The sequence below is a fragment of the Cuculus canorus genome, chromosome 3 (assembly GCF_017976375.1).
Source record: "Cuculus canorus isolate bCucCan1 chromosome 3, bCucCan1.pri, whole genome shotgun sequence".
Taxonomy (NCBI): Eukaryota; Metazoa; Chordata; class Aves; order Cuculiformes; family Cuculidae; genus Cuculus; species Cuculus canorus.
The window spans coordinates 93,258,063-93,277,795 of NC_071403.1; the positions used below are offsets into that span (position 1 = coordinate 93,258,063).

Here is a 19,733-nt window from a genome sequence, read left to right on the forward strand (position 1 = left end):
TAACTGTGAAAAAAAAAAAAAGAAAAAAAAAGCATGTCTTGTCCGTATTCAGTCCTAGAGCTTCTCAGTTCAGCAATATTTTCAATAAGTTACTATCTTGGCTTTTAACAAATTACTTGTTTATGAATATATCTTTGTTTATCTTTGTGTTTCATTTGAATCAGATTGGGACAACTCTGTCCCATGCTGATTTTTACAGCCATCATTTCTATATTTTTCCGTCCTCTTTCAAGGTCTAAAATAGCCTATAGTCTATAAATTGGTGGTTCAGTGAGTGTTTGTAGAAAAAAATATCTTTCGTTCAAGGTATAGTGTAGATTTGATTTACTATGAATATATCTTGAAAGATAATGCTTTCTATTTTCTCGTTAATAACATGAAAGAGATTCCTGTGCCTTTGCAAATTCAGAAGATGAGTACTGTGGCCTACATCAATATAATTTGTCTGGTATCTTTTTCTAAAATTTTACCTGTGAAAATTCACTTATTAAAACTTTTCAGTCTTCTGTATCCTTAATATGCTGTGCTCTTTACTGTCATTACTTTTGTTTTCTGTATAGGTTGTTTCTTCTTTCTTTTTGCCATCATTTGCTATTCCTGTCCAATAACATCAGGTATCATGTTCTGTAGCAGCAATTCTTAATCCTTCGTTTGTGCATCACAGTTTGCATTAGTGTGCAAGTGCTTTAATTACCTCTTATTGACATCATGTGGTTTCTTAACCAGGTTATATGCATTGTTTTCTTTAATTACGGTCATAGCATATATGATAAGCATTTATGGCCCTGACTCTTTGAATTCTCTTTGATGACAATTGTGACCCCACTGCTTTTATGTAGAGCAGCTTGGTGTAAAATTCTGTGATCCCTTCCAGCTGTGTCCTCTTGCAGGTTAATTATTTGTACCCTTAGTGCCTTTCAGGATTCTTGTATGTATCTTTGCTCATGATCAGCAATGTGTCTGTCTTTGTGTCAGCTCTGGGGATAGTCCTGCCAAACCTTCTTGGCAGGTCTTTAGTAGCCTAACTTCTTCCTTCTCTCAGTGTTAATTTCAAATCCTTCCTTCCTGTCCATTCATACTTCTCTCAGTTTTATGTAAACCACCACTCATCTAGGAGTTGTCTGACATTCTCTTTTGTCTCTTTTTTGTGTTGTCTCGCTGCTCATTTTTCCTCCATGTTTCTTTTACTGTCATTCTTCACAGGTTTCTACTCATGGTCCAGGTAGCATGAGGATTTTCACTAACAAGCGTCTTCCTCTGTCTGGTCTGCATAAATAAATTTTTTCATAGACTTCCCTCCAAACTCAATGTGTCTGCAAACCTTCAGCTGTCCATGGAGTTTCTTCTCATCATAATGCCTTTAAATCCACCCCTGAACTAAATAAATCAACTCTAGCTAAATCTGTAGTTATCTTTCATCAGCCACAAGTCATTTGTTCTATCTTTTTCTGGGGGGCGGCATCGGATATTTTATACAAAGTGAAATCACTAACAGTGGAAATTTAAGGCTGATCTGGAATACCGTTTTCTTTAGGAATTAGGACATTCTTCTGAGAATCGAGTATACGGATGCTTCTCACAATGTGAAGGGAATACAAAGGCATGTAGTGATAGGACTAGGGAGAGTGGCTATAAATTGGAGAGGGGAAGATTTAGATTAGACATTAGGAGGAAATTTTTTACAATGAGGGTGATGAGGCACTGGAACTGGTTGCCCAGGGAAGTTGTGGATGCCCCATCCCTCAAGGTGTTCAAGGTCAGGTTGGATGGGGCCTTGGGCAGCCTTATCTAGTGTGACATGTCCCTGCCCAGAGACTCCATGGCAGGGAGGCTGGAATTATAAGGTCTTTGAGGTCCTTTCCAACTCAAACTATTCTATGATTATATGATTCTATTATTCTATGATTCTATGGTTCTATGAATTGAATTCTGCTCTTCCATTTTAGTAGGTGATCCATTTACTAAACTTCACAGAAAAAGGGAGGGACACTTGATACTTTTCTCGTTGTCTGTGGTTTGTGCAGAGGCTGAAGCAGTCTGAGGGTGAGCTGTTACTCCCTAAAAAAGAAAGATGAAGAATAAATAGCTATAAATCCCACTGTACCTTTCTACTTGGCTTTGGGAAGACTTCAGTATTTCACCTTCTCCGTCATAGGAGCTTGGGCATTGAAAGAACTTGTCTCTGAGAAGTATGGTTACACTCAGACTCTGGCAGCTAGGTATAATCATTGAAGATCCATGTTTATGATGTTTCCACATGTTTTCATAAGTGTAATCATCAGCATGAAGAACCACGAAGATTCATGTTTGATTAATTATTACTGAGCGCTATGGAAAATTAAGACTAATTGTATGGCTTAGCAAACTAGTCCAGATTTGGTTCCCTATGTCTGATTTCTGAAATGCATTACAAGCCATTTTACTCAGCATATTTGAGTGTAGTCACAGAGTCACTTGAATAGTTCTGGATAAAATGTTATACAGAGGGCTCCAATGTAGTGCATGTTGATGCCTGAACATTGTCTCCTTTTTCTCTTTGGCTTTTTTTTTTTTTCCTTGAAATTAAGCACAGGTTAGCACATATGGTTGTGTGGTCCCAGATTGAATTGGTTAAAACTAAATGTGGTTTCTGATGTATAAAACTGTTTAATGCTCTAGACTGTTGCCAAACATAATATGAAGAACCACTTATTCAGGCACCTGATCTTTAGAATGCTGCATCGTTTGTAACAATTTTAACGCTAACTAAGTACACTTTGATGAGACAGCATTTAATAAAATGCTCATTAATTTCATCATTAGCAAGGGTATGCTAAGAAGTAAGCCAGTTTCTTATGTCACGCCCAATTAGCATCCCATGCTAGTAATCCCATTAGTATTGTTGAATTCACTAATGGAAAAACTAATGGGCATGCTACCAGGGCACATTAATTGGGCATGACACCAGTTCTGGTTTTAATTATTAAACTACGATAATGAAATGCGTGTTTGTAAAATATTAAAATGTTGAAATAGGAGAGAAGACAATAAAAAATAGTATATGAAGAAGTGCACATCAGTATTTAAGGTTATATAGCTCTGCATTGTTATCATTGGGCAGAGGACTGCTATGTGATCTGCCTCAGTATCAAGTTGTTGGCTGAATGGAGAGGGAAGCACACTGTAAATATTCATGGGAAAATATTTTTTCTGTAATTGTGTACATATGTACACTTCCTATATATTTTCAGACATAGGATACACAGTGAGAGACCTAAAGTCAAACTGTACTGTCAAAAGTATTGCATACTTAGAAACCTATATGCTGAGAAGCAACTTCTAGTAGATGCACATCACTAAAGGCAGAATAATAGATTTTAACAAGACTTTTTTAATATTAATCACAATAGGTGGTTGTTTTTATCAACAGGTTTTCTTCGTATGCGTAATTTTTAGGGCCTTGAGCCAGAAAGAGTGCTAGAAAAAAAAATCAGAACTATAATGTTTGCTACTGCAAAGTAACGAGCTGGACATTCAAATTATAAGGAAGTTTTTATTTTTCTTCTAGTTTATTTTTTTTTAAATTGATTTTTGAAGTCTGTCTTAAGCCATAAAGTAGCTGCAGAGGTTGCAATTCTTTAATGTTAGTGTTTAATATTAGTAGTGCTTATGCAAAGAAATATTTTTTTTTCATTCAGCAGTTGCCTGCTACATAGGACAATTCTATTTTGTGAATTCAGTAGGGTAACTTTGAGTTCCCAGTATGATATAAGATTCTGAAAAAATATTATGGGAATTATTGTGAAGTTAGAAGACTATTCGGATATAAATCTCAGGAAAATTCTTGAAATACATTAATTTTATTTTTATTGCATTGCTATATGAATTTATGGGTTATTCAGTTGTTTACAGTCTTGAGATTTAATTTGGCAACAGCATCTGTTACACTCCTCTTACTCAGCAATTCAGAAAAGATTTCTCTGCATTATGATCTCTCTAAATTCATATAGTTATATTTTTTATTTTAATATAACCAGATAAAAGTTTTAGTTAAATTTAAAAACATTTTCACAAGCATCCCCATTACAGTAAAAACATCCTCAATTACTACTCTCTTATTTCCCCTTTCTCCCTGACTCCTCTTCCACCCATGCAGATTCTCTTGGTATGACCTTTTCCTTCTTTCACCTAAAAATTTGTCCTTTTTGATATCAGGTTAACAGATACATAACATGCATCTTCATACTGTCCTACAAATACATCTCTTTTTTTGGATCCCTTCCTATAGGCAGGCTCTGCGATCAACAGTCCTGATATGCAGTTGCTTTCTGTGGATGGCGCATTGTATCATGGGTATCAAGCTTCACAACCACAGCAATCTGTGAAGTGGTTAAATAGGGAGTTCATTAAAAAAAGAAATAAAAATTAAAAAATCTTAGTGACATGACCCTCAGTAATTTGTGCTTCATCCTGCACAAGGTTTTCTATTTTTAATAGAAACTGAACTGTTAGATTCTTGATCCCTCATTTATTATTTGAGAAGGTTAATTTAGTGGGGAAATCAGTCCTAAACATCATTCAGTATACTGAAAGAAGTTAAACAGAGAACTTTGGTCTTTATTTTTAGATGTTATATACCACAGAGTGGTATAAAGAGTAAGGTGTAATTCTAAATCTTACCTTCATAATATTCTAAATTAGATTCTTCTGTTAATAAAAAGGGATCTGCAGTAGCAGTCACTCCAACTAATGATGGTGGAAAAGAGTACAATGATAACTGTTGGCACCAAATAATTGCTACGAGAATTCAAGCACTGGGAAACATCACAGTGGATGGGCAGTACACAGGTAATCCACTTCCATTTTGCTTTGTTATTTTGATATTACACAGAATGTTGCTCACTTGCTTACTTTTCTACTGCCTGTCTTAATCCATACAACAAAAAAATGATTCATTTTTCTGACATAATCACTACTGTTTTGTCCATGCATCGGAGGTGTCTGTCCACTGTGAATCTTTGGTAATGTAATACTAAGTGTGAGGCATCCAACTTCTTGTGTTAATATTCTTTGGTAAAATAGAAATGTAATGTATGGGCAAGTATAAGGATATTGCGTTACATCAGCCTCTTTTGTCAAATATCAATATTCTGTTATTGAATTGAAAATTTGTTCAAAGCATCAAACACAAGAATAATGACCTGTTTTATTCAGGTTCCTCCTCAGCCACTAGTGGCAGTACCATCATTGGAGAAAATACCGGAGTTTTTGTTGGAGGACTTCCACAGGGTTATACTATTGTAAGAAAGGATGTAGGTGAGTGTGGTTGTGGTATGTATAATATAACAACTCCTATACGGTGACATGGAGTTAATTGCTGCTCTCATTGGATTTATATCCATGCTTTTGTTTTTTTCATATTAACCTGAAAACCAAATTATTTATTAAGTTTGTATTCCAGCCACTAATAATGATGTTAAACTTAGTTGATGACTTGAGGTGAGATTGATATTAGAGTACAACTTCCTCTTTCCTTCTTTATGTCGCTTTACTTAAAACAGAAATGCGTACATGTGTTCTTCTAGAACTGATTCATAAAGTAATCTGGGATGCCTCCCTCAAAAATCTTAGCTAAATAATCAAGATGAGATTGAATATAAATGCCATTCAAGAGAACACCGTTTATAGAACGTGCTTTGTATTTTTGTTCCCAGTAAATAAAAAGACATAACAGCCATGAATTACTTGTTTTTTAATCCAAACAAGGGAAGAAGAACTTCCTGATGAAATTTCTAAACGTGTATTTATCTGCCTTAGCTTTTGCAACACTATTTCTTCTTATTTAGCGGATGCATGCCTTTCATCACAATTATTTTTCTGTTTGAAGAGGGTAAGCCTGAAAAGTTTCCTTGGAAGCTTCATGAAGTAGATCTACACTGTTGATTTGAAGGTACTTGTATGCAAACATCAAAAAGTGTAAAATTTTCCAGCTACTTAGCAGTAGCTACCATCTTTAGTGACTAGACATTCAGAAATCTGCCTTTAGCTTGGAGATCAGCTTTATGAAGTGATTGATGGCTGGTTATCAGTTCACACATGGACATATATTATAGGGTGAGCCTTTAAAAAACATATAAATTAATCCCTGTGTTTAGTTGGAGGTGATTGGCTTAAAAATATTTTCCTTTTTTACAGGGATGAAGAAGTTAGTCCAGAAAGGATTTGTGGGCTGTCTCAGTGACATATTTTTGAAAAAAGTACATACTCCCTATGAAAACTGGGAATCTTTGAATTGGCAGGATGCTGAGGAGCAAAACAATGTCTATCATACTTGGGAAGGATGCCCCACTGACCTCTCTGAAGGAGCACATTTTCTTGGCAAAGGTGATTTGCTGTACTAGGCCAGCATGCTCTTGAGATATAAAAGGTGATCATATCGAAAGTATTGCAGTGATCTGTTTTTCCAAGTAGTTTTAATTATAAAGGAATGTTTTTAAATGGTTTAAAATTTGGTTTCTGGGTTTAGAGAAGACTGTCAATTGCATACACTTGTAAAGTTTAGTCTTAAAACCTTCAAGTTCTTCATGACAAAGTAAAAAGTAGCACCTAGACTTTTGATTTTGGTTTCTTGAACCTATTTATGTGTCTGATTAACCTATGCACGTATTCACTTTCTTTCAAGGATTTCTGGAACTGCATTCAGGAGTTTTCAGTGGTGGACTAGACTTTGAGATCTCGTTCAAATTTAGAACAGATCAACTGAATGGATTACTTTTGTTTGTTCACAATAAAGATGGTCCAGATTACCTTGCAGTAAGTTCGGAAATACAAATAACTTATTTCGGATATAATCTGTGATTTTTGTCTATTAAGATATGTCCAGCATTTAAAGAAATTTTGAAACTATAAGTTATTTTTGTAGTGCACAGCAAAGAATGAGGCGAGCAAAAAGACTCCAAAAAATGCTCAAAATAAATTACCTGTTTTATTTATATAATAAATAAGAAGGCTATCAACATATGAAAAGCAGAGTTACTCTATTTGCTGAATTAGAAGTGATTACAAAAGTGAATAAAAGGTATATATTAAAAACTCTTGGCTCATTGCTTGGTAAGTATAAAGTTACCCTATTTCCCATTTCTCTGGGAACTAGAGCAAAATAATTTTAATTGTAAATCAAAATGGTAATGACAAATTGTCCTGTATCCTAGTAAAGCTTTCTCTTTAAGGTTTATGTATTTTTTATAATCAATATGATTTCTTCATTTTGATTTGAACTGTAAGGATTGTCATATAAACAAAAATTAGTGGTCCAGCTGAATCCCATGTCAGCCCTATCACTGTCTTCCTAACACTGCAGAGGGAGCTACACAAATCCTGTATTTGGCAAATTTGTAAAATACTTCTATGAACTTTCTTGTTGGAGTCTGTTAAATAAGACTGGTTTATGCTCAGGATTATTTGTATTTCCATCTTTCCCATGATTTTGTTTAATATTTGTAACAGTTTTTGAATTTTTTTTATTAGTTACACAGCTCTGGATTTTCATATTTTTCTTCCCCTAAGGTAGAATTTAATTAGATTGTGTTTACCATTGCTTAGTGGGTCAAGTATGGTTACTACTTGCACCAACTAGTAGATATTACATTGAAAGTAATATGTCTTTTTAGTTGGTCCAAGAAGCAGTCATTTACATTTAGATATTTTTGAGGATATTGTTACTCTTTATAACCTAATCTGCCTTTTCTGCATATTAATTTAATTTTATGCATTCATTTATTTATTTATTATTATTATGTAGCTGTTTTGCTAATGGCTGTCATGTCACAGCCTGTTTTATTGGATGGCATTAAATCTAATGTGCTTTTTCTCTTAAACTTCTGACCTAAAATGTATAAATATATTTTTCTTTTTTTCAGGTCAGCTATAACTTACTCTATATTTACTTTTCGCATTAGTGACTTTTCCAGCAGATCATTTTTTTCCTGGATTTTGAATTCTACTAGACCTGATGATGTCCTCTTTTTCAAACAGCCTTAGTTCAAAAATTATAAGGAGTTCCAATAACAAGTCTTAATAATTACATGCTATTACTTCAGTTTGGCCTTCAAGTAATGATGAAGATCGTGAGTTAATAGCATAAGATGCTATACATGCAGTACTGTCCCACCCTGAAAAGACTTGTATGTGTGTAATTCACTGTGCAGGGGCACTGTTTATTTGAACAGTGTTCGTGGGGACAAACATGGGGCTTGAGTACTTCTGGAGATTCTTGGGGTATATGATTCTTGTTTCCTTTCTATCACTCCATGAAAAAAATAACAGAAATACAAGAAAATAGCTTCTGACTATATAGAATCATAGAATCACTAGTTTGGAAGGGACCCACTGGGTCATCGAGTCCAACCATTCCTAACGTTTCCTAAACCATGCCCCTCAGCACCTCATCCACCCACCCCTTAAACACCACCAGGGAAGGTGACTCAACCACCTCCCTGGGCAGCCTGTTCCAGTGCCCAATGACCCTTTCCATGAAAAGTTTTTTCCTGATGTCCGGGGAAGGACACATAAGAAGAAGGGGACTTGACTAAATTAAAAGTGCAGTCAAAAGCACAGACGAAATACTTTCTCATACTTCCGGATTTTTGGCAGTTTTATATTTATATTATTTCTAGCACTGAAAACTGTGATAAGATAGTTTTCTTAGCGTTTATCCTAACATAAGAATTTTTTTTTATCTCACTTTACTTTTGACCTCGACATCTTCATAGCCTTAAGATAAGGAATGTTAGAGAGGATGAGCATACGCATGCTTTTCCAACCTTTGCAGCTTTGTGTTCTGCACATACATAATGATGACAGAAGGTTTTTCTGTACACTTGAGCTCACAAAAAAGGTTAATAGAAAGTGAAAATGAGGTGTGTAGCATGTTGCGCATGAGCTATGATGTCTTTGTTAGGAGCTTTGGTCAGGAGACGCTTGCACTGCAAAACAGATTAGAAGCTATACCACTTATCCTGAGTGTCAATGTAAGACGGTATTCCCTGACCCTTCTCTTTGCATAGGTCACAGCTCTCTTATTAGCTTTGTAGTTTTGGAATGACTAAACTAGACACATGGCTGGCCTGCTACCAAATGGCCAAAGACCCTGTCTTGTCTTCTGCCCAAGACAAAATTATGTCCTAGAAAGGTGCTCTGTGTAAAGGTCACTTCTTCCATTACTTCCGTGCCCTGAAAATTAACTCAAACTAGAGAGGTCAATCTGATTCTCTTTGGATCCAGTCACAATAATTATGTGCAAACTATGACCAGAAAGACTAGTACAAATCATTAGCTCTTACTCTGGCATGTGTTTCCTCATGAGTTTGTGATTGAAAGAGTGCATCTGTGACTGCTAGTAGAGTTTGCATTACTGATTTTGATGCTCACAACTTCAACAGCAGCAAAAGCCTAAGAACTGACATTCTTAAGCATGACAGTGTCACCGGCTCCCAAGACACTGTAGCTGATGAAGCTGATGTTGAATTCAAAAGCTGGTTTGCTTTTGCAAAGCAACAAATTAAGAAAGAAGTCCTGTAGGAACTTTTTCAAAAGAATTATGCTTAACTATCTGCATAAAGTAAAGTAACCAGTGTCCAAGATGAAAATGTTACCTGTGATGGAGCTAAGGAGTGTTGTGAAATAAATATTTTGTGGACACAATATCCAAATCTTTTGATTTTCAAAGAAATGACTGATACTTGTGTGGGACGCATGAAGGTGATGCTTTCATTGATCACCAGGGATATCTCTTTGTCTGGTGTGAGGAAGAGAATTCTAGTCCCTTTCCATTAATGACTGACGGATTCTGAGGAGGCTATTTCAGTGGTCTGTGTTTGAGCCTCTGACTGGCAAGGCTGAACAAGGCTGACACCAGTACAGAACATATCTTTAAGCTTATTGAATTTAAACTGGAAAGATTAGTTACTGGAAATGTCAACCTCAGTATCACATACGTTTTCATTTTAAATGCTCACAAACTGACTGTCATTGCCTAGTTCTTTGAAGTCTCTTGCTCATCTCTGCTGATATCCCTGAATCTCCATATGACTTCCCAGTTCAGGGAAGATGAAGCCGTAATTGTCCTGTAGCTCTTACATTGGTTGAGACCATTCTGGATGGCAGGTTTAATGAAGTCTTATTCAGCCTCCAATACAGCGGCTGTTCTACCTGATTTCTGTTCTCAGAGCTATGGCTAGATGTTCCTTTTATCTTCAAAAGCATATGTTTATGAGCAGATTGAAGTAGGGACTGTTGCCTGAAGAGAAAGAAACTACAGAACACGATCTAATTTAGGTTGAAGGGACCTTTTGAAGTAATTTGTTCCCAATCTTCACTAAAAGCAGATCCAACTTAAGGTTGCTTTCTGTTTGAGTGTTTCTCTATGGATGGACAGCCTACAGATTTACATATTCTGCAGCTTGTTCCAGTCTTTGACCATCTTCATTAGAGAAAAAAGAAAATAACTTCTGATAGCTGGCTGTGCTTTCTTTTGTTACAATTTGTCTTTTGCCTCTCATCCTTTCACTGTGCACCTGTGAGAAGAGTCTGGATCTGTTTTCTTTATATCCTCCCATAAGGTAATTGAACAGTTAGGTTCTCTTCCTGTTTAGTCTTAAGACTGAACAAACCCTGTTCCTTCAGCTTCAATTCATACTTTAGGTTTTCCAACCCCTGATCAACTTGATGTCTCTCCACTGAATTCACTACAGTGTGCCAGTACCTTTCTTATACTGGAGGGTCCACAACTGGGTACAGTAGATGAGATGTGGTCTTACAGGTCTTACATGTGATGAGTAGAGGGGAAGAATCATCTCCTTGGACCCACTGTCAACCTTATTTCTAATGCAGCCCAGTGCATGGCTGGCCTTCGTCATTTCAAGGGTACATTTCTGACTGATGTTCAATTTGTAATCCATCTTGACCTTCAGTCCTTTCCTATGAAGCTGCTTTCTACACCTAGAACATCAGTGGCAGCCACTTGCTGAGTGCACTCTGCCCAATTTCCCAGGTCATTAGTAAAATTTCTATCAGAATTAGTCCCTGTATCAGTCTCAGAGAGATGCCATTAAGTAACCAGCTGTTTGTTGCATGCCCCTGTACACCTATAGAAGCTCTTCTTGCCCCTCATGTTCTTTCTCAGATTGAAGCTAAACTTTGGCCTTCCTAATTCCAGATTTGCATGTTCAGGTGTATCAAAATAAGAATTGTGTATATAGACAACAGTATTAATTAAATTTTGCAGTGGTGCTTAATGTCTCTACCTCAAATACTAAAAAGCCATTATGCATTTAACCATCAAAGTGAACCTGCTTAGGTTTAGAGTAATGATATAATGCTGTTATAATGATGTTAAATTGTCTCGTTCTGCTGAGACAGGGTAACTAACACAACTGGCAGAAGAATAAGGTGATCTTTGTGCATTTCTTGTTTAATGTCATAATGTATTTTTCAAGATAGATTGACAATTAAGCATTTTTTAAGGTGGTCCCAGAATTTTATCGGAAGCAAACAATTTACCTCTTGTTATTCTGAACCTATGCTCTGTACCTGACTGAATGCTAGATCTGTGCAAGAAGTTGCCTTTTTCTCTTCATCAGGCAGAACGGTTTAAAGTGACTAGTGGTTCTCTACCTCTAGCTGCACTTGAGCGTTCTAAATGTCAGTCCAGGTCATCACAAAAAACACATGCCTCACTCTGCCTCCTTTAAGAGTATGCCACGATGAGTAAATTGAAAGAGCAGTGTGCTTAGTAGTGACCCTATGTTGACCACCATGTCCTCTCTCCAACTTCCGGGTCTGGCAGACTTGATGGTGTTCTGCTGTAGTCACGCAGCTGAAACACTTTATTCACACTAGCAGTGTGCTCTGAATTAATTGTCATCAGTGAAGCAAAATAGTGAAGAAAACTTATCCAATGGACTGTTTTTTCCAAAATATACATACATGCATTGATGCCATTGATCTGTCCTTCACTTGTATTTTAGACTCTTTAGCTACAAAAGGCTATGAACTCATGGAAACATGAAAATTTGTGATCCCAAAGAAACAAACAAAATCTCTCAGTCTCGTGAGCAAGCAGTGAGTGTGCACTCTGAAGCAGGACCTGTATTGCCAATGACATCTCAAGTGTAGAATTCTTTCTTTAGTCGAGGTCCCTCTTAAGGAAATACAATCAATTACAAATACTGTAATATTAATATTATGAGTAAACTAATATGTCAGCTTGTCAATACTGGTGATAAGCATTTATATTGAATGCATAGTTTTTATTTCACTTAATAAGATTTTAACATGGAAATAGAAATGCCTTTTTGTGAACATATCCATATTTTTCAACCACAAGTTCATCATCTAACTGTTTAGTGCTCTACACCTGGCAATTTACAGTCTCAGCCCACTTGTTTTCCATTCAGTTAGAATAAAGCGTCTTTCAATAAAGCACTTGGAGACTTCTGCAGTGAAAATTTAAGTAAAATGTATTTCTATTAGAGAATTGACACATTAATCTCTAAAAGCAAGTACAAAAACAATTATTTTCTTACAAGATTTAGAAGAATAAGGATGAAATATAGGATCCATGTATGCTGGAAAAATTTGAAATTGATTTCACCAGCCAATTAAAAAGACCTTAATCGAGTCTGACATTTCATTTCCTTATTATCTTGTTACATTCTTATAAAAAATGAATTGATAGATAAAATACTGTTTTTTCATTCTCAAAAACAGCACAGCAGTCCTGGTTCATTGTCTTTTTCTTTTTACTTATTTTCATTAGTGCCAATTCATTTATCAAAAAATCAGAATATATTTTCCTACATTCTGAATTAACTGTATTTAGCATGTTTTGTGTAAACAATTTTATTATAATCTCTGCTATCCTGAAGACAAAAATGTATTGTTCATTGATCTTGTTCATTGACTCCCTTGATTATTTTCTTAAAAATAACTGTCTGTTGTTGCTGTATGTGTGATGTCTTTCTCAAAATCTTTTTTTCTGTTTTGAAATATACAGATTGAACTGAAAAGTGGAATATTAAACATCTATTTAAAAACTGACATTGTCTTTACACAAGTGGATCTCTGGTTAGGACTGTCTTACTGTGATGGAAAGTGGAACAAAGTCACCGTGAATAAGGAGGGCTCTGTAGTTTCAGCAAGTATGAATGGACTGAAAGAGCAGACACTTGAACCACGTGTTCAGCAGCTGAAAGTAAACTCACCCATCTACGTAGGAGGGATCCCACCTGAGATTCAGAATTTTTATAAAGAACTGGGGTTAGAACAAGGTGAGGTGACATCAAGAAGATCATGTGTTTTTCAAATAATGGTGTCATGCACAAGGTAGATATTCTACTGCTGGTAGTGTAAATTCATGAATATGTAACATGATTTTTTTCCTCCCACCCTTTCTTGCTTTAACTACTAGTTATCCTTACCTATCTAGCTTTACTTAGTCCTGATCCTTTGTAATGCTTTTATTTTTTTTTCCAATCCAGTGATATCCAAAGCAATTTAACTTGTAGGAGAGGAACTGAAGAGTAGGAAATAGTAATGTGAGATGCCCAAACAAAGGATCTCAAATCTTCATCAGAAAAAGACAGTTCAGATTAACTTGTTTCACTTTATCAACTGCGTCACTCGCAGATCGTTAATAGAAAACTAGTAAAGACAGTATACATAACTTAAATCACTGAGGCTGGATGGTGCCACACAGAAAAATTGTTGAGAGTTTATTAGTCGTTGTTTACGTGAGACTGATTCTAGTCTAAAAAGTCGAGTATTAACCCCCAAATTTGGATTTTGGCTGTTACTATGATATTTTCCATGTTATCAGGAGGAGGGGAGGCAGTAATGATTTTAGCCATCACTATGACCCTTCTGCTCTGCAGCAGGTCAGATTTCTAAGGAAAAGAGAGAAGTATCAATTACTGCATGATGCTGATGGCCTCCACAAAAAAATCTACTGCATGAAATGTAGTAAATAAGTGTCTATTGCGGTTTGAGTGTGTTTTATTCAATACTTATGAAACTATTCATCAGTCTTGGTGTGTTTTCCACATACTTTGGGCAAATAAGTAGCACTCAATAAGTCTTTAGTAAGTGGCTTTGAATGTATGCATTCGAATAAGCTCTGTAGAGCTGCATTGAAGCCTTGTGATTTCACAGCTGTAGAAAAGTTTGCACAAAATCCATGCACTAGTATTCATAGATAGTTCAAAAAAGTATTGTTTAAAGTATTCTTCCAGTTGTAGGTATCACATATATTATAATCTCCCTTCAGCTTCTTTGTGCATAATATTATGGCCCAAAAGAGCTAGACAGATGTACCCTGTCAATGTTGCCTCATAGCAGATGGTATAGCCTCACTAGCGGATGCGTTCACAACTCCTGCAGCAAAGAGATCAGTGAACAAAGAATCTAGGGCAAAATAATGTTTAAAGTGAATATCTGAATTGCATGTTGAGGTGCATCAGTAAACATTACTTTTTCACCAAGCCTCCTCAGCACACTGCAAAGTAAGATCATGGCAGTGAATTTATATTCAAGGTGTCTGTGGATAAAAACATTCATGTGTGTTCCTAAATTTAGATTTGAATAACCAAGATTATTCATTACAGCCTTGAAACATACTTTTATTCAGGACTATAAAGCTGTAGTGGTATGATAATAGAATATGGAGACCTTTCCAGTTTAGTAAATATTTACAAAAGGTTTTCTCAGTTAATGAGTGCTTGGCAGTTAATTTTGAATAAAGGAATATTGTTTTACTCACAGCAAATATGAGATAAATATCCTCCTCTTGTCCCACCTCCATGTCAGTTACAATTTTATTTTAAGAAATTTCAGCTAGAGTCTGTGGGCCTTTGCATGACCCATCACATGCCCTCCTGAGGGGCCAAGATGGGAAGGAATGTGAGAAATTGTACTTTCATTACTTATTCTGCAGCTACCTGAGAGTAAACAAGTTTTCTTGGCTGATATCGTCAGAAATGTTCAAATGCGGCTAAAAAGGTCCTAAAAAGAATCTATTAAAATAGGGTTTACAGTATGTATCTTGTCACAAATTAAACAACTGTTCATTTTGTCCAATGATAAAGATGCCTGTGCAGACTGGGACTAATTCTTTCCTCTGCCACAGACTCCCCAAGAAACTGAGCAGATCTCTGTGGAGTAGGAGTTAAGCTTAAACTAGGATGTATTCTTTTAAGTAGTAGTTTGTCTAAATTCCCACTGTTGTGGAGGAAGAAGGTGTTTTAGAGGATGGTTCAAAATGCTTTTACATCTTCAGTGCCCCTTTCTTTTTGCATTTAGATGTTAGAGTCCCAGATCAGGTGTTTAAGTATAAATACTACTCTAATTTGCCATCTTACTGCATCTTAAAGTAATAAAGTCAATAAAAATACATAAGATATAAATACTATGCTTTCACAAAGCTACGAAAAACACCGATGTGTAAACGGTTGATTCTTAATTTATGAAAAGAAGTGATAGAAGAGAAAACAGAAAGCTAATTTTTTGTGGGATGGAATCGATAACAATGAAAGTATAGTTCAGTAAGGCAGGAATTCAACACTAGAATACTAGGAATTTTTACCAGCTTAGTGTCTTGAAAGAGGGTAAAGAATGCCATGTTGAGAAGTCAACATATTCACATTACAGTCTTAAATGCTGAAAATACAGAATTTAAAGAGAAAAAAATGATTCTTAATTAATGATTGAAGCTCTTATGTGATACTAATCCCTTACTGTTTGCTAGGTTTCGGTGGTTGCATGAAGGATGTTAAATTTACACGAGGTGCTGTCGTTAACTTGGCATCTGTGTCCAGCAGTGCTGTCAGAGTCAATCTGGATGGATGCCTATCAACTGACAGTGCTGTTAACTGCAGGGGAAATGACTCCATCCTAGTACACCGAGGAAAAGAGCTGAGTGTTTATGAGAATGGTCTACAACCATTTACGGGTAACACATCAGTTCCTTAAAAGAAATACATAATTTTTATTTTTTCTGTATTAATGTATTACCATGTTCAGTGGTTGTGTTTTGGTTTTTTCCCCCCTTCTTTATGTTTTTTTGAAGAATACCTTTATAGGGTGGTTGCCTTAAATGAAGGAGGATCAGTATCTAGTGCATGGACCCGTGTTCGTACAAGAGAACCAGGTAAATATAATTTTAAGACTTACTTATTCCCATTTCTCGTTAGTTATCTAATGCCAGTTTGGAGAAAAACCCATGACAATGCTTTTGAATAGGGCAAGTTGCACAGTGTTTCTGGAGAAGTAAAATTGCTCAGTGCTTTGAATAGGTACCAATTGCTGTCTTTGGCTGTAAAATGTTGAGGCGCATATTTTCCACACATAATTCAAGGTCCTTTTCCAAATGTGTGTTATGTTACGTAATTATGTGAGAGCAGAGAATGTGAAAGGATTGAACTGCATTGGCTGAGTAGATCAAACATGCATCTAGGTATGCTTATACATGCACATCTAAACTCATGATACAGGACTCTGCTGGAGTGAGTAAATCTCTGTTTTCCTATGTAAAACTTGATGATATGAAATCAAATGTAGAAAAAGGAGATACTGGGAAAGAAGACACAAGCTCTGGAAGATAAGGAAGCATGCAGTTGTCAGGGAGAAGAGAGTTTTGTGTGTTATATTTTCCATTGCCTGCACATAGGTATGCTGATCAGTGCTGTGGATTCTTTTAACGTGTGGCCTATAGACTGGGTATGAAAGTGTGGCAATATTTACTAGAAAAGAAGTGTATGGATTGTGGAGGAGGTTTCAAAGTAGGACCATAATACCCGATGAACCTTAAAGATAAGATTTTTAATATATTTCATGAAGAAAATGTAAAGAACCTTTCCTTTTTTGTTCAGTGTTTTTGAAAACTTTATTGAGGCTCCAAGGAAGATTTACAGTTCTGCATGATGTATTTTACCAATTTTCCCTCCTCTGTAAATTGAAGCCTAATTGCACTCCATCATTGCAGAGGATTCTTTTGATGCAGATATTCAATTTACTATCTTAAAAAATGATACAAGGCCTGCAAAAATATTTGAATTGCAAAATTTTGTGTACCATGCAGCAGAGAGAAAATAATGTATATTTATATATCAACTATTTAACAACCGTAAGGTTTACCATAAATTTATATTTGCAACCTGACCACAGCACTGAGCAGCTACATGTTCCCCGGGGTTGGAGAATAACTGTGCTATTTAATTATTTTTGGGTTGGTTTTGTTATGTCCCTTATGAAAAGACCATCTGCTATCCAGTACCTTACCTTGCCCTACGATACACTTCAGAACTAATAAAATCAATATATTACTGTAGCAAGTGAAGCTTTCCTAGAGTATTGCATCCTTACTTTACACAAGAATCACAACTTTCAGGTATTTTTATACTTTCCATTCTGGTACCCTTCTTATAAAAAGCAAGGGTCCATTTATATTTAATGAAATAAGTGATAAAATTACAAAAAAATAAAAAGAGGTTATTTGATGACTAGAAAAGCAAATGATCATCAACAGGCTAGGGAGTCCACATGCATTTACAGCAAACTCATCATCCATCATCCTGCCGTAGTGTTCCTTGGGCCTTTCCTCTGCATCCCTTGTGCAGTCATCTGTGATGAAGTTGTTACTGGCCAGACCTTTTCTTGGTATAGTAAAATCTAATAAATAGTTAAAGGTTATGGGAAATGGGATGATTTTTTGTTTGTTTGTTTTAGTAAGTGTATGCATATATGAGCTTGGCTTTCCAGTTCTTTTAAATGTTTTTAAATGCTTCCCCCCCCCCCGCCTTTTTCCATTTCTATAATATGGAATTATCAGAAGCTAAGGATATTGCAAAACGAAATTACAAAAATCTGCTTTGCCCTGAGACAGTTGCGTGGCATTGTGGAAATACGAAAATAAATGAAAGAGCTAAAAATCTTTTAATTACTTTTGTCAATGAGAATGCACATATTTAGAAATGTTTTATGTGGCTTAAATATTCAACAGATAAATATTGAACCCTTCTCTGCTGCAATACTGTCTTGCTTCGTTCAGTTGTATGTTTATAATGCCTGAAATTGTAAGCTATATACAATCCACTTCCTCTCTCTGAATGATGCTTAAATATGTTTGATACATTAAATGTTTTTGGAAAATCGCAACCAGACAAGAAGGAATGTTATGTAGATGGAATTTTGATGGTTTTGAAATATAGCTTAAACTGAATAGCTGAAGATGTGCGGTCATATTAAATCAATGCTGAAAAGTTACAACTCTAATAAATTGTATTTATGCTAATGGTTGAGTCTGATTTACTGCAGCCATTAAAAGTGAAGAATAGGGGCAATAGTCTCCTTAGAACTGCCATTTTCTCTATTTTCTATTTTATCCTTCTACAGTTCCACAAAATGTGCCAACTCCCTCAAGAGTTCACAGTATAAATGGTTACAGCATTGAGGTCACCTGGGACAAACCTGCTGGGGTCATAGGTGTAATTGAGAAGTACATTTTGAAAGCATATGAAGAAGATGGTCCCAATGTACCTATCACTAGTGCTGAGCTTGCTGACACTAGTATGCTCACAGGTAAATGTTGTTAAGTACCATTTTTTAGGCATGTCTGATATTTGCTTATACCTCCTTTTGTTGAATTATAAAGTATTACTTTTCTATTTTTGTGTGTACACAGCATAGATAAGTTTGGAAGGGTAGTATTTGTGTCAGCATCCACATGTATAGCAGTGTACTGACTTCAAAGAACAATAGAAATTACAATACAACACAAATATTAAAAAGCAATTTTATTTAAAGTATGCCTTCACAACGTATTGATGAATCGGAGGAAATGCTTCTATTGTTTGTTTGGTTTTTGCTTAGTATATAAGATTTTTTTTCCCCCTCTTCCCTATTATTACATCCAGTTCACCTAAATTAACTGCAAATATGGGTCTCATAAGATCCTGTTTGACCTGATGTATGAAAATACTTGGTATACCTGCCTATTTTTGATTGTATAAAGCTAGCTGAGTTTGGTGGGAACCAGGATACATTTAAATTAATCAGATGCTTTGGTTGATGTGGAGGTGTATGTTATTGTGAAATGAAGCAATTTGTGTCCTTCAGTTTATGGGATCTAGTGACTGTTGAGCTATGAGTTGTGGGCAGGAGCTATAGAAACCGCTGTACATGAAGTATGTTTTCTGGAGTGTAGTTTTGTTAGGAGAAACATTGGACTCTCCACTACAAAGAGAACATTTTGGGACCTCTCTTTCTGTCAGGACACCATGGATCTGGCTTTCTGCTAGCAGATTGCCTTTGCTTGCTGCTACAAATGTGCCTGGGAAGGGAGTACCGTATAGACAACAGTCTGAATTGTGTTATGCGATGACTGAATGGGTACTAGTGCAAAATCTTACTTTCATTGTAACAAACTATGACCAATAGATTTGTTGATATACTCTCTAAAATGAAATATATAATTCACAACAATTAAAAAAGTTCTAATGACTTATTGCTCAAAGCTGATGCTTTGGTTTGGCCCAGTTTTGGGCAATGTAACCTTTGGAAGTACCTCAGGCATTATGTTACTGCTGCTTTCCCAAAGCTCAAGTAATATGTGCTACATGTGTTGGGTTGTTTCTCTAGCAAAACATATGTATATATTTTTCAAAAGTAAACATGCATAAGTTTTGTTTTCTTTGGTTTGAGAG

At 35.8% G+C, this 19,733-nt stretch overlaps 1 protein-coding gene across 1 annotated transcript in view; it reads left to right on the forward strand.

Annotated features, from left to right (window-relative positions):
* USH2A (usherin) overlaps positions 1–19,733 on the forward strand; it is a 386,799-nt gene that overhangs the window by 141,534 nt on the left and 225,532 nt on the right. Inside the window, exons 23-30 of the mRNA XM_054061157.1 lie at positions 4,701–4,827; positions 5,194–5,295; positions 6,175–6,363; positions 6,662–6,792; positions 13,034–13,307; positions 15,779–15,982; positions 16,100–16,180; positions 18,424–18,609. Of these exons, the coding sequence (XP_053917132.1) occupies positions 4,701–4,827; positions 5,194–5,295; positions 6,175–6,363; positions 6,662–6,792; positions 13,034–13,307; positions 15,779–15,982; positions 16,100–16,180; positions 18,424–18,609 (1,294 nt within the window). The remainder of the gene's footprint in view (positions 1–4,700; positions 4,828–5,193; positions 5,296–6,174; positions 6,364–6,661; positions 6,793–13,033; positions 13,308–15,778; positions 15,983–16,099; positions 16,181–18,423; positions 18,610–19,733) is intronic.